General features: G+C 38.7%; 1 protein-coding gene across 30 annotated transcripts in view; it reads left to right on the forward strand.

Annotated features, from left to right (window-relative positions):
* The window catches only part of AKAP9 (A-kinase anchoring protein 9), a 159263-nt gene that overhangs the window by 143444 nt on the left and 605 nt on the right, over positions 1 to 15214 (forward strand). For 18 of the 30 annotated variants that reach the window (XM_021102178.2, XM_021102188.2, XM_021102181.2 and 15 more), the window contains 11 exons: positions 1224 to 1443; positions 2333 to 2483; positions 3925 to 4593; positions 4826 to 5028; positions 5329 to 5434; positions 6916 to 7095; positions 7952 to 8152; positions 9656 to 9888; positions 11506 to 11591; positions 13154 to 13304; positions 13868 to 14007. In XM_021102178.2, the coding sequence (XP_020957837.2) occupies positions 1224 to 1443; positions 2333 to 2483; positions 3925 to 4593; positions 4826 to 5028; positions 5329 to 5434; positions 6916 to 7095; positions 7952 to 8152; positions 9656 to 9888; positions 11506 to 11591; positions 13154 to 13304; positions 13868 to 14007 (2340 nt within the window). 30 annotated transcript variants of the gene reach the window in all.

The following is a 15214-nucleotide window of genomic DNA, read 5'->3' on the forward strand; positions in this document are numbered from 1 at the left end:
ATTCCATTGTGTATATATACCACATCTTCCGAATCCAATCCTCTGTCGATGGACATTTGGATTGTTTCCATGTCCTGGCTATTGTGAATAGGGCTGCAATGAACATGCGGGTGCATGTGTCTCTTTTAAGTAGAGCTTTGTCCGGATAGATGCCCAAGAGTGGGATTGCAGGGTCATATGGAAGTTCTATGTATAGATTTCTAAGGTATCTCCAAACTGTTCTCCATAGTGGCTGTACCAGTTTACATTCCCACCAGCAGTGCAGGAGGGTTCCCTTTTCTCCACAGCCCCTCCAGCACTTGTTATTTGTGGATTTATGAGTGATGGCCATTCTGACTGGTGTGAGGTGGTATCTCATGGTAGTTTTGATTTGCATTTCTCTTATAATCAGCGATGTTGAGCATTTTTTCATGTGTTTGTTGGCCATCTGTATATCTTCTTTGGAGAAATGTCTATTCAGGTCTTTTGCCCATTTTTCCATTGATTGATTGGCTTTTTTGCTGTTGAGTTGTATAAGTTGCTTGTATATTCTAGAGATTAAGCCCTTGTCAGTTGCATCATTTGAAACTGTTTTCTCCCATTCTGTAAGTTGTCTTTTTGTTTTCTTTTTGGTTTCCTTTGCTGTGGAAAAGCTTTTCAGTTTGATGAGGTCCCATGGGTTTATTTTTGCTCTAATTTCTATTGCTTTGGGAGACTGACCTGAGAAAATATTCATGATGTTGGCATTTTGACTTTCACTTCTGTTATAATGACATTCTCAGGGACTGAGAAGGAGGGCCAAATGAAACAAGCAAGCAGTGCTGCTCATTGTAGTCAGAGTTACATGGATAACTTCTGCAAGTGCTTTTGCTGCCAAAAACCACTGGAATTTTTTAGTATGAGCTATTGAAATTCTGAATAAACAAATACAGATTGCTGTTTATATAGTATTATGTGAACACATCAGGTTTTTTTATTTATTTCAAATCTTATATCCAGCAATGAATTCTGTTAAACTTTCATCATCCTTATATATGTATAGTCCTGAAATCCTGATGATGTAGCACTGTGAGAAAAGCATGCATATGCAGGTATATGTGTCAACTGACTTAGGGGGCTATAGTCTTTTCATATTTGCTTTGTAGTAATCTCCTAAATAACAAATCAGTTCTTATCAACAGATATTTATAAACCAAATATGAGTTACTAGATCATAATCTAAATATTAATAATTTTCCATTTAGAACTCTTGGAATATAATATGCAGCAGAAGCAGTCTCAAATCCTGGAGATGCAAGTGGAGCTCAGCAGTGTGAAAGACAGAGCAACAGAACTGCAGGAACAACTGAGTTCTGAGAAAATGGTGGTTGCTGAACTAAAAAGTGAACTTGCACAAACTAAATTGGAACTAGAAACAACGCTCAAGGCACAGCATAAGCACCTAAAGGAATTAGAGGCATTCAGGTGTGCCAAGCTTCCTTATTAGAAACCTGTATAAGTAAAGGACTTAAGAGTACTTTTGTCACAGACATTGTGCAAATCTTACAAAAACATAACATTGTTATATGCTGTTTAAATGGCATGAAACTTATTTATAGGAAAAACTACAGTAAAAAGGAAACACCTCATGTTTTTCCAAGTGATAAACTCATAATTAGGTATTGGCATAGTCTTTCAATGGCTTCAATTGTATTTGATACTTGTTGTATAAGATACATAGTTTTGACTTTTATTTTGCCAGTAATTTGAAGTGATATTTATGATCTAATGGAATTCATGTTTTAGTTAGGTAAAATATGCAAAATGTTTTAAAGATAAGGCATATAGAGTTCCCTGGTGGTGCAACAGGTTAAAGATCTGGCATTGTCACTGCTGTGTCTCCAGTCACTGCTCTGGCATGGATTCAGTCCCTGGCCCAGGAACTTCTGCATGCTATGGGCACAGCCAAAAAAGAAAAAGATAATGCATGTAAAAAGGATAAGTTTGTTGGTGTAAATACTGAGCTGTTCTGTTTGCCAAGGACACATTACAAGTATAATCATTATTTTGAATGTTGTTTTCACATACAAATGATGATTCCCACGTTTAGTAGAAGACAAAGGGAATTTTATTAATATTATTTGTATAATAAATTATTTACAATGGTATATAATAACTAATACTTGTATTACTGGAAACAATTAATTTGAAATGAACCACAATCAAAAATCCGTAATCCTTACATGGTTTATGTTTTTCTAATAACTAGTTTATAATATGCCACCACTTTTCAGTGGAAACTCTTCTCTTTCTGTCTCAATATAATACTTGGTCAGAGTAGTTTTATGAGAGTTCATTTGTCTCTCTGATTTAGGTTGGAAATTAAAGATAAAACAGATGAAGTGCATTTGCTTAATGACACATTAGCAAGTGAACAGAAAAAATCCAGAGAGCTACAGTGGGCTTTGGAGAAAGAGAAAGCCAAACTGGGACGCAATGAAGAGCGGGATAAAGAAGAACTTGAGGTATTTTTATCTTAGTCTTTAAATGTCTGTGGAAAAATCCAAAATGATAGAAGAGAGATGTTCCTCTTCCTTAAATGTTGACCTTAAACTGTTCATTAGGTGTAATAAGTTGTTACCTATGTGTTGAATATTATGTTATCAGAACTGTATTATCAGAATTGCTAGTGGTCTGATCCTTTGTTTTGCTGCATACAAGGGTGTTTACAGATTATTTGTCTGCAGCATATGTTTTAGGAATTTGAATTAGTGTGTATACAATTCGATAAATAGGGCATTTGTGTCAGTTTAATGCAGAAGTAGTTTGGTTCTTTTGTTTTCTTCTAGGGAAAGGGAACAGTGAAACTTTCTGGCAGCAGGAGCCCTTGCTGCTATATTTTAAGACAACTTAGAGTGAGACCCTTCACTCTGGGCTCTGGTCCAGAGAGTCACACCCCAGCCTTGCACAGCTGGCCCCTCAATGCAGGTTGTCCTGCACGCAGTGCCACTTTAACACTAGTATCGCTGGCTCAGAGCTCTTCTTCTAGCCACATAATCCCAGTACTCACTAGCTCTGGGCTTAAAAAATAGAACTGTGTAGCCAAAATTTCTGCCCTGTTACTTATTTATTTATTTTTTTAGTGTCTACCATGGTACCCTCCAGACATAGTGAGCTTTCTACCTAGCAAGGATGTTATTTCCCTAGATATTGATTACTGTTTTTTGTTTGTTTGTTTTGGGGGGGTTGCTTTTTAGGGTTGCACTTGGGGTATATGGAAGTTTCCAAGCTAGGGGTCAAATCAGAACTGCAGCTGCTGGCCACAGCCACAGTAATGCCAGATCTGAGCTATGTTTGCGACCTACACAACAGCTCGCAGCAACACCAGATCCTTAACCCACTGAGTGAGGCTAGGGATCAAACCCATATCCTCATAGGTACTAGTCAGGTTCATTACCTGCTGAGCCACAACAGAAACTCCCTGGTTACTATTTTTTTGTTTGTTTGTTTTTTGGGTTTTTTTTTTTATCATTACCAGTTTGTATAAGTTTTGAGTAGTTTGTCCCTAACCCAGCTTTCCCCATAAGCCCCCTTATTTTTAGTATGTGGTATTGGAAATAACAAGGGTTTTCATGAACTCACACATTATTTCAAAAATACTGTATTTTTAAAGGTTATTAATCCTAGAAAAAATGTACTCTGCTTCATATTCCTTAACCAGGTATGATTAATGTTGGGAGATAAAGTATTATTTAGCTTAACTCTGTTTTGTTTATATTCTCACTCGCTGTCCAAATAACTGTACTCTAACCACTACCACTGAAAATATAGGTTAATAAGATGGATAATCAGTTCTGTTACCAAATACTACCAACTTAGTATTAATAAAGGTGCAATTGTATACTTACAGAGCATTTTCAATAATATTAGCATCAACAAATTTTTACTTCAACTTTCTCCTTCAAGGATCTGAAATTTTCACTTGAGGGTCAGAAACAAAGGAATATTCAGCTAAATCAACTTTTGGAACAACAGAAACAACAACTAAACGAATCACAGCAGAAAATAGAATCACAAAGAATGCTACATGATGCCCAGTTATCCGAAGAACGAGGTCGAAACTTAGAGCTTCAAGTACTTCTTGAATCTGAGCAAGTTCGAATTCGAGAAATGAGCAGTACCTTGGACAGGGAGCGGGAATTACATGCACAACTGCAGAGCAGTGTTGATAGCGGGCAGCCTCGACCATCCTTACCCTCTGATGACCTCCTTAGAGAGCTCCAGAAACAGCTAGAAGAGAAACACAGTCGCATAGTAGAATTGTTAAATGAGACTGAGAAATATAAACTTGATTCTTTACAAACAAGACAGCAAATGGAAAAGGATAGGCAAGTTCACAGAAAGACATTGCAGACAGAACAAGAGGCCAATACAGAGGGACAGAAAAAAATGCATGAGCTCCAGTCCAAAGTGGAAGATCTTCAGCGCCAACTGGAAGAGAAAAGACAACAAGTTTATAAGTTAGACCTTGAAGGAAAACGACTTCAAGGAATTATGCAGGAATTCCAGAAGCAAGAGCTAGAACGAGAAGAAAAACGAGAAAGTAGAAGAATTCTGTACCAGAATCTTAACGAGGTAAGTTGACACTTTGTTTTAAAATATTTTTTGAAAAGATATTATAGCCCTGTGATCACATAATTTTGATATTGGATAAAATTATTTATATAGCTCTGCACAAATCATTTAAAAATATAATCAATAGAAGTTTATTTGGGATATAAATAATAATCACGTTCCCATAAGAAAAAATGTGATGTGCTGTTCATTTGTAATTAATACTTCTTCTTTTTCTGTCCAAAATTACCAGCCAACCACATGGAGTTTAACCAGTGATCGAACCAGAAATTGGGTTCTTCAGCAGAAAATAGAAGGAGAGACAAAGGAATCAAGCTATCCTAAAATGATTGAAATAAATAGAGGAGACTGTAATCATGAATTAGAAATGATCAGACAAAAACTTCAGTGTGTGGCTTCAAAACTCCAGCATCTAGCTCAGAAAGCCTCTAATAGGTTAGACTTTTCTGCTTGACCTTTGGAAATGACATGGTTAAACAAGCTGGACAAAATCTGTCCCTCACTAGTGAGGGAGGGGGGTTGAAATTTTCAAATTGTGCGTGTTTACATTGTGAGGTGATACTCTTAACAAAAGTCATACACCTGACAAATCGTATCATCCTCATGCAGGGAAATAATGCTTAAAGTAAAGGAGAAGCAATAGGTAAAACAGGATGTCACTCTTTCTGTAATGTTTGTGCTAGTCAGTGTTGCTCATTGGTGATATATTTTAAATTTTTTGCCTTTTTCTTGAAGACTACAGTTTGAAACAGCAGATGATGAAGATTTTGTTTGGGTTCAGGAAAATATTGATGGAATTATTTTACAACTACAAAAGTTAACTGGCCAGCCAAGTGAAGAGGTAAGACTTTTTAAAAACCCCTTGTAAAGTATTAGGAACAAAGATGTAATGGAAGTATATGAATCATTTGAAACTGGACTTTTTTTTTCTTCTTTTTTGGTCTCTTTAGGGCTCCCCCTGCAGCAAATGGAGGTTCCCAGGCTAGGGGTTAAATCAGAGCTGTAGTTGATGGCCTACGCCAGAGCCACAGCAACACGAGATCTGAGCTACATCTTCAACCTACACCACAACTCACAGCAACGCCAGATCCTTAACCCACTGAGCGAGATCAGGGATCAAACCCTCATCCTCATGGATGCTAGTCAGGTTTGTTAACCACTGAGCCATGACGGGAACTCCTGGCACTGTATTTTCTAAAGTGTATTAATTTTTATCTTTTCACTTATTTAAAAGGTTAATAGTAATGTTTACCTTCCCCTAATAGAAGATAGTGACAGTTTGAGGGGAAATTAACTTCCATTATCATTATTGAATAATCACGGTGTATAATGCAAACCAGGTTTGGAAAGAGTAGTCTGGCTTTTACCCTCACTCTTCCATGAAACCACCTTCAAGAATGCTACCAGTTTCCCAACAGTTGACTAGTCCGGTGATGCTTTTTAGTCCCTGTCTGTCTTGGCTTCTTTGTGGCATTTGACCCTTTTGACCTTTTCTGTTTTAAATACTCTCTCTTTCCTTATGTTTTGAATTAATATTCTCTGATTTCTTCTATCAGTCACCTTCATGAGTTCGTACATGTCTGTCCCGCATGCCTTCAGTTACTGCCTGCCTTCAGGACTTCAGCATTTCTCCCCTGGACTTTTGGTAACACGTAACTTTGTTATGTGTCTGCCTGACACCGGGGTATTTCTTCCCTAATTTACTCTTTCTCAGACATAAATTTTGTTTATGGTACGCTCCAACCTAAAGCTTTTCATGGCTCTTAACTGTCCCCATTCAGGCCTATTGTTCATAAAATGAAAGCAATCTCTGCTCTAGTCTTCACAAGCATCTTATTATAGGTCCTTAAAAGTAACACACTCTTGCCCAAGACTTTGTGCCTTTACACATGCTGTTCCTCCTGCTTAGTAAATTCCTACTTATCATTTAATACTCAGCTTAAGCACTTCTTAGTGAAATTTATTGTTCTCGGTGATCTCACTTTTTTTTTTGGGGGGGGGGGTCTTTTGTCATTTTAAGCCCTCACCTGTGGCATATGGAGGTTCCCAGGCTAGGGGTCCAATTGGAGCTGGAGCTGCTGGCCTACGCCAACAGCCACAGCAATGCAGGATCCAAGCCGAGTCTGCGACCTACACCACAGCTTACGGCAATGCCGGATCCTTAACCCACTGAGCAAGGCCAGGGATGGAACCTGTAACCTCATGGTTCCTAGTTGGATTCATTTCCGCTGCACCATCACAGGAACTCCTGACTTCACATTTTTATATGCATTATTCGTAAATGTTTGTGCTTACATGACCTTACGCCATTTTGCCTTTTAGTCTAGCTTAATGTCCCCAAGCACTTCTTGTGGTTCATTAACTGAAAGACTGCTGAGACAAAATGCTGAGCTGACAGGACATATCAGCCAACTAACTGAAGAAAAGAATGATTTAAGAAACATGGTTATGAAGCTGGAGGAGCAGATCAGGTGTTATCGGACAGGAGCTGGCAGAGATTATGTATGTCTGTTTTTATCATGGCTACATGTTAAATATCTGATTCTTAATAGGATCATTGGAAATTTTTGTAAGGATGACATTAATAATAATAATAGCTATATATATTTATTTATTATCTGTTGGGAGCTTTCTCTCTGGCAGATTCTGGGTTATATATGTTTGAAATCTCTAATCCACACTCAGCCTTGTGCATGAGAAAACTGAAGTCAGTACTCAAACGAAGATGTACTTATCTCCAAAGTGAAGTACCTTGCTACCTATGGACCAACTGTACTTACATGTGAAGAAGTGTTCAAACGTGCATTCTGCCTGTTCTTGTCATTTATCAGTTAGATTTTTCTCCCATTTAAAAACTACAGAATACAAAATTGTTAGCTCTGTTACCATGCAATATAAAGGAAAGACCAGTAAGACCAACTGTGTGGTCAGTTACATGACAAGACATCCACATGGCTTCTATAGAGATCCACTTCCCTTTGTACATGCTGGGTTTTATTCCCCCATTTCTCCAGTGTACTGTCAGGTACAAGTTCAACATTTGGACCCAGATAGTCTTTATTTTTTTTAAGTTTCTATACTTTTTTTGTTCAAAGCTCTACTAATCTAAACATCTTCTGTTGGACTAGGTTTTCACAAGGATTTTTAGTTGGGAAGTTAATCTACTCAGCAAAACCATAAATTTAAAGTTAGTGGATATTCTTTAATGTCAGTTGAGATTGGCTTTGAACTTCCTTGTCTGAGGTTGGAAAGCTGAGATTTCTTTATCTCTCATAGGGATATATTTAATATGTTTAATTCAGATCTTTCTTTAGAGCTTGTTCTTAAAAATTATGTAAGTAGCCTCTGGTCTCTGCAGTCTTCCAGGTTTTCATTCAGTGGTGGCCCCAACATTGAAGCCATCATTGCTTCAGAAAAAGAAGTCTGGAACAGAGAAAAGTTGACTCTCCAAAAATCCTTGAAAAGGGCAGAAGCCGAAGTGTACAAACTCAAGGCTGAACTAAGAAATGAAGCTTTACTTCAAAATCTGAGCCCTGAGTCTGAGCACACCACAATAAAGGTAGGAGACATCTTCCATCTAAACATATACTAAAGTTGCTCCTCTGCTTTTGCTTATTCATCTCTTACTAACCTTAGCTGTCAGACTAAAGAATTTTAGGTGGCACTCAGGATTTGTTTCTAGGTCTCCCTGCTCAGTCTGTCATGAATACAGGTCCCTAGCTGGTCACAAAAAATTTGTGGTGAAGCATGCCCAGTTTTGGGACCAGATTAAGCTTTATTAATGGTCAAAGTGGCAGGACCCTGAACTCATGGTTCCACTTAACACAATTTCATCTCTAATAAGCCAACAGAAAGTCAGGTGTTCACCCCCCAGCAAAAGCTCTGCTACTGTCTGGAGTTTCCTGTGGCACAGCAGATTAAGTATGCAGCATTGTCATTGCAGTGGCTCACATTGCTGCTGTGGCGAGGGTTCTGTCCCTGGCTTGGGAACTTCTATATGCTGCAGAAACAGCCCAAAAAAGTAAAAAAATCTAAAAAAAAAAAAAAAAAATGAAAGAAAAATGTTTGGAATATTTATTTTAACTATTTAAAAGAGGAGTTCCCGTCGTGGCGCAGTGGTTAACAAATCCGACTAGGAACCATGAGGGTGCGGGTTCGGTCCCTGCCCTTGCTCAGTGGGTTAATGATCCGGCGTTGCCGTGAGCTGTGGTGTAGGTTGCAGACGCGGCTCAGATCCCGCGTTGCTGTGGCTCTGGCGTAGGCCAGTGGCTACAGCTCCGATTGGACCCCTAGCCTGGGAACCTCCATATGCCGCGGGAGCGGCCCAAGAAATAGCAACAACAACAACAAAAAAAAATAAAAATAAAAATAAAAATAAATAATAAAATAAAATAAATTTATGACTCTTAAAGGGACAGAAAACTTTAACATTGAAAAAGTTTAATAGGAGTTCCCACTGTGGCTCAGTAGGTTAAGAATCCAACGAGTATCCAGGAGGATGCGATCCAACCCCTGCCCTCACTTAGTGCATAAGGGTTTGGCTTTGCTACAAGCTGCAGCATGGGTCATAGGTGTGGCTTTGATCAGATGTTGCTGTGGCTGTAGGCCGGCAGCTCTGATTTGATCCCTAGCCTGGGAAGTTCCATATGCCACAGGTGCAGCCCTAAAAAGAAAAAAGAGAAAAAAAAAGTATTACTGACAATAATGAAAGTAGCTCTATACAACTAAAAAAACCTCAGATAATGCAAAAACATTTGCAATGAATAGGAGCTAAAATCCATGAACTAGGGAGTTCCCCGATGGCCTAGCAGTTAAAGATTCGGCGTTGTCACTGCTGTGGCTTGGGTTTGATCCCCCAAGTGTTAATTTCAATCAGAAGAATTTGTGAGGCAAAAGTATAAAGTTCTACTTTTAACTTTGTTGATAAAGTTGAAAACAGTGGTAGGGTACCTGCCATCTACTACTGCTACTTTGAAAAAAAAAAATTTAGGGGATGTTCTTCCTCTAGAGAACAATTTGAATAACTTCTTAATAATGTCTTTATGTTTTTCTTTAAACATAGAGAATTTATGGTAAATACCTGAGGGCAGAAAGTTTTCGGAAGGCTCTCATTTATCAAAAGAAATACCTGCTGCTGTTACTAGGTGGGTTTCAGGAATGTGAGGATGCCAGCCTGGCTCTACTTGCCCGGATGGGGGCGCAGCCAGCCTTTGCAGATCTTGAGGTGATCACCAACCGTCCAAAGGGCTTCACCAGGTTTCGTTCAGCTGTCAGAGTGTCCATGGCAATTTCGAGGTAAAGTACTTGAAAGAATACACATTTTAATAGGCTGTCTTAAAAAATTAGTTGTTTTTAATCCTCTTGTCTTTTCTCTGCCTATCGTGCTCTGTACCCATATAGTATGGGACACATCACTAAAATATGCCAGCTTCTTTCTAGGTTTTCATCCTTTAGTCAGGGATACTTTATATTGACTGTAGAAACCCTGTGAAAAGGGCACTCCCAGGTGCAGGTGACTCAGGAGTAGGACATCCAGTCTGGTTTGTCTCAGTTTTTTTTTTTTAGATCAAAATAAGCCCATCATCTAGCTCAGATACATAAATTAAAAGAAGTCATAGGGCAGAGAAGTGTTTTTTTGAAGTCACTTAGGCTGTCATACATTGGTTTTATTCATTACTAACATAACCCATTCTCAAGCCCAGCTATAGAGAGCCCTGGCCTGGCTCTGCATTGGACTCTGCTAGTGCTTTTGTTACTCCTTTTCTGGTAGTTCCAGCTAGGAACTCCGGTGCTCCCTCTGTACATGGTTGAAATGGAGCTAAGAATCAAACTGGTTTGAGGACCTAGCTAAGTATTATCCAGTTCTGTTGTATTCAAGTTATTCACATATATCCCAAAAGACCACAAAGCTAGAATAAGAAATGTAATTAATGTTTTTGTGTACTGGGTAGCATCTGCTGGCTTTCACTCCTCACTTCCCTTGGAGACCAGCCTTCATGCTGCCTGCACACTCCATCTCCTAGACCCCTTGCCAGATGGCTTCCTATTTCTGTCATTTCTTAGCACTGGCACGGGTTAGAAGGTTGGAGAAAGCAAAAAACTTTCCTTCTTCATCTTTCATTCCTTTCATCACCTGGTGCACTTTGTACAAGGTTATGTACTGGAGGATGATTAAGAAAGAAGACATTCCTGCCAAGATCCCTGAAGGTTGGATTGACCAATATGCACATGATTTAGGAGACACAAAATGAAAGGTCACAGGAGTTAGCTGTTAATTTCGATTAGAAGAACTTGGGACAGCTCCATGAAAGCCATTTGTCATTGAAGGACTTCACTGTACCTCCCTCTTTTTCTTGTCCTCTTATATGTTTGGTTGAAATTAAGAAATCAAAATTGTGCTCCACAAAGTTCCCTGGGCCAGGTCATGGCAGGCAGAAACTCACCGTAGCTGGTTTGTGACACTTTTACCCCCATTCCTTTTGAAGCCACCATCCCTGATTACATTGCCTCACTCCTCTTCCAGCTTTCCCTGCTCTGTCTTACTGCCAATCTCACCTGTCCTTTAGAGTCTCCATTCCTCTTTTCATTTCTTGGTGCCGTTTCTTTGCCTATCCAGCTTCCCCTTTTCTACTTTTGCTCTCCATATCTTTGTGTCCCATGTACCTCTGAAGCCAGGACCTGGTACTGGCAACAGAAGAGACCTCTGATGCCCACGGGAAGCTCTGTTTTCTGTTTCAGCTAATTTTGCCACATACCAGGGGACATTTGCATAATTTTAGATTAGGCAACCATGTGATATAATGAGATTTGTTCTGTGTTTGTATATAAATGTATGTCTTGACTTTTGTGGAAATTGTATATTTATACTCTTTACATTATAGATGTGAAATTTTTTCTTGGCATCTCTTTTAGAATGAAATTTTTGGTTCGACGGTGGCATCGAGTCACAAGTTCCGGTCCCATCAATATTAACAGGGATGGCTTTGGACTGAATCCAGGTGAAGTCAAAATAGAATTTTTTCTTATGTTGATGATTCTCTAAAATTACTACATGTGTAATACCTTCCAAATAATGTGTTCTGGGATCTGTGCTGTCCAAAGACAGAGCCCTTATAACTAACAAAGCTGGGACCTTGCTATCTTAAAGAGTAATAAAGGGAGTTCCCGTTGTGGCACAGTAGATTAAGAATCTTACTGCAGTGGCCTTTATTGCTGCAGAGGCACAGGTTGGATCCGGGCGCAGTGGGTTAAAGGATCTTGTGTTGCTGCAGCTGTGGCTTGGATTCAGTCCCTGGCGCAGGAACTTCCATATGCTGCGGGTGCCACTCTTTAAAACAACAACAACAACAAAAAGCAGCAGAGTAATAAGAGCTAGTTTTTGTGGAGCACTTAGTCCACACCAGGCCCTGCTTTTTTTCATGTATTCTTAGAATCCTATGAGACAAGTTACTATGATTTTTACTTTAACAGATGAAAAACTAAAGCATAGAAAGCATTTGTCATTTGCCCCAAATTACTCAGTAGGATGTGGTAGTCCCAGCATCAAACCCTGACAGTCTGGCTCCAGAGCCCACTCTTGTTACAACTGCATTTAAGGCTCTGGTTCAAGATAGGATTGCTCTTTCTCTATTATGTGGAAGTTATGGTTTGAAGTTTTCACGACTTAGCAATATTCAAACATGTTTCTGAGTTCAGCAATAGCTGATACAATGAAACAGCTAAAATTCTTTCTCTTTGAGTTCCCGCTGTGGTGCAGTGGCATCAACAGCGTTTCTGCAGCAGCAGGGACCCAGGTTTGATCTCCATCCTGGTACAGTGGGTTAAACATCCAGGGTTACAGCAGCTGTGAAGAAGGTTGAAAGTCCAGCTTGGATTCTATCCCTAGCCCGGAAACACCATATGCCATGGGGTGACCAAAAAAGAAAAAAAAAAAAATTCCTTCTCTCTGTACTCAAACATTTAGGACTTCAACATTTCAGGCAAAAGGATGAGGTCAGAAGCTGGGGAGCACACAGAGTTATAGACACACAGCATAACTTGTATGTGTTGGTATTAAACCACCTTGATGTGTTCTCTGCAGAGAAAGAATAAATATATTTGGTACTCTAAGCAAATTGTTTTTGAAAAACACATCCTCATACTGAAAACAGCTAAAATTTGTACCATATATGAATTCTGTGTTGTAAGAGTAAATCTTGGTTTTGAGTTTTTCCCCAGTAAAAGTCAGTAGTATGAAAAGACTTAATTACATTAATCTAATTTTCTTTATCCACATCATCTTTTCCCCCAAACTTCACCCTAGTTAAAGCTAAGGTAAAACTAAGAAGAGGTCTTTTAAATAAAAAATAGTTTATTTTCTTTGAGGTATAGTTACTTCCAAATTATCAGAAATACTAATATTCAAGTATAAACAAAACAACACTTGTCCTCTCTTTCTCCCTGTAGCAAGAATAATTGAAAATGACAGTAAAACAGATATAGTAGTAGAGTATGGTACTCTTTTGAAGCCTTATCTTTTGTAGAAATTTTTCAAGGGCTTGGTATTTTTTTTCTTTACAAGGTACATTTTGGATTACTTTAGGTGCTGAAAAGACTGACTCATTTTATCATTCTTCTGGTGGATTGGAGCTATATGGAGAACCAAGACACACTGCGTATCGCTCAAGATCAGATCTGGACTATCCAAGGTCTCCTTTACCATTTCAGAATAGGTAAGAATTTGATAAAAACCTGTACCAATATACTAATTCTTAAGAGAAAAAGGATAGTGTTAGGGCTTTGACTGATTTGCATTAAAAGAACTAAATACCTCTTTAGTTATATATGATTTACATAACCTAAAGCTCAGAATCAAAAATAGTTTTTGGATTTGTAACTGGTTTCCAAGGGCATAGGAAACAGAGCTGATCAAGTGTTAATTGGTATATATGCTGTGATTAGACATTGGGAAAGGCATTGACTAAAATTGGTAGTTTCCAGAATTATGAAAAAAAACTCTAAAGTTTGCATAAGGTGCATTTATATGTTTGCAACATTTATTGATGGCCTTGGCAACAGGCAGTGTGCTGGACATTCTTTTGATGACTTAGTATCTGCTTCGAATTTATTGAGGAGTTTTTTTCCTTTATACATGGCAAACTCAGACATATGAGGGATATAGATGAGGCAGAGTACCAGTGGTCTACCTTTTGAAGGCAAGGTGGAGCTCGACTGGCACATTGCTTGCATTGTTTTTGGATAGTTTGGATTCATGTTCGTATTTTTTATCTCATAGGTACCCAGGCACTCCAGCTGATTTAAATCCCAGTTCTTTAGCATGCTCTCAGCTTCAGAATTATGATCCTGACAGAGCCCTGACAGATTATATCACTCGGCTAGAGGCGCTACAGAGACGGCTTGGAACTGTACAGTCAGGTACCCTCAGCTTAACCAAGTACTGGCAGCACCATGGTGCTAGATAGACCCAGAACTCTTTCTTTTCTTGAAATTCCTTGACCTTCCTCATTAGGACAATCAAATCTTAAACTTGAGTATGAGTTACCAAGCTAGATTTAGGAATTTAAGCCAAAACTTGATTTATCACCCTGGATCCCACTCTCCTGCTTATCTCATTAAGACAATTGATTAGGTGAAGTACATGATGAGCATCTATGTACAAAGTACTCTGAGACACACAGAGTTTCTGCTGGAGAATTTGCTGCCAAGTGATACATGCTGAGGCATCCAAATAAGAGCTGGGGAGATGAGAGGAGGAAGCAAGTGCTTTTTATATGTGATCCAAGAAACCCATCCTATTCAAAGGACTGTGCAAGAATGACCTTTTATTGTCTCTGCTAAAAACAAAAAAAAACAGGAAAAGGGAGGGGGAAAGAAAACCACACAAAAATTTTTTTGTACTTAGTAAATGTGGAATCCCTTCCCTTTTTATTGTGGGAAAAAACCTCTCTTCTCTGTCTCTCAATTCACTCCTGATTCAATGGTCTTGAATCATTTTAATTTAATGAGCTTTAAGTCAGTTTATATGTATGTATGTGTATATGTATATTTTCCTTTTATTAAAGACCCTTTTTTCCTACTATTCCCACAAAATAGATAGGACTAATAGCCAGTTATTTTAAATTAGTAGTTTGCCTCTTCATATAAGAAATTGTCTAACCCAAGCAACTTATAGTTGTAGGAAGCAATTATCATAGCAGGACTTGGTTGGCCTGAGCATTTATATTTCACAAGACCCAGATTTTTAAGACCAAGAGGTATTTCAAGAGGCAAGAGGTATAGAACATTCAACCTGCAGGGCACTTTACAGAGAATCTTATCATTAATCTCACTTAGCATGCCCTGGAGCCAGCCACGGTGAGTTTTGAATATATGTTCAAGGTCTCCTATTGTGTAAGCCAGCTGCTACAGCTCTGATTCCACCCCTAGCCTAGGAATCTCCATATGCCCTAAAAAAAGACACACACAAAAAAGAGTCTCTTTTAAAAATCAGTTCAATTCTGAATAAGATTATTTTAGGCAGAAAAAAGTTTTTAAAAATGGTGCCTCCTTCTGCCCTTCATGGAGTCAGACGCGCTACCATTGCGCCACAAGGTCCCTCTTCTGCCCTTTATGAACTGGTTAG

The sequence above is a fragment of the Sus scrofa genome, chromosome 9 (genome assembly GCF_054392235.1).
Source record: "Sus scrofa isolate SSC_HxYL_T2T_F1_AM1 chromosome 9, Sscrofa_HxYL_maternal_Yorkshire_Landrace_v2.0, whole genome shotgun sequence".
Classification (NCBI taxonomy): Eukaryota; Metazoa; Chordata; class Mammalia; order Artiodactyla; family Suidae; genus Sus; species Sus scrofa.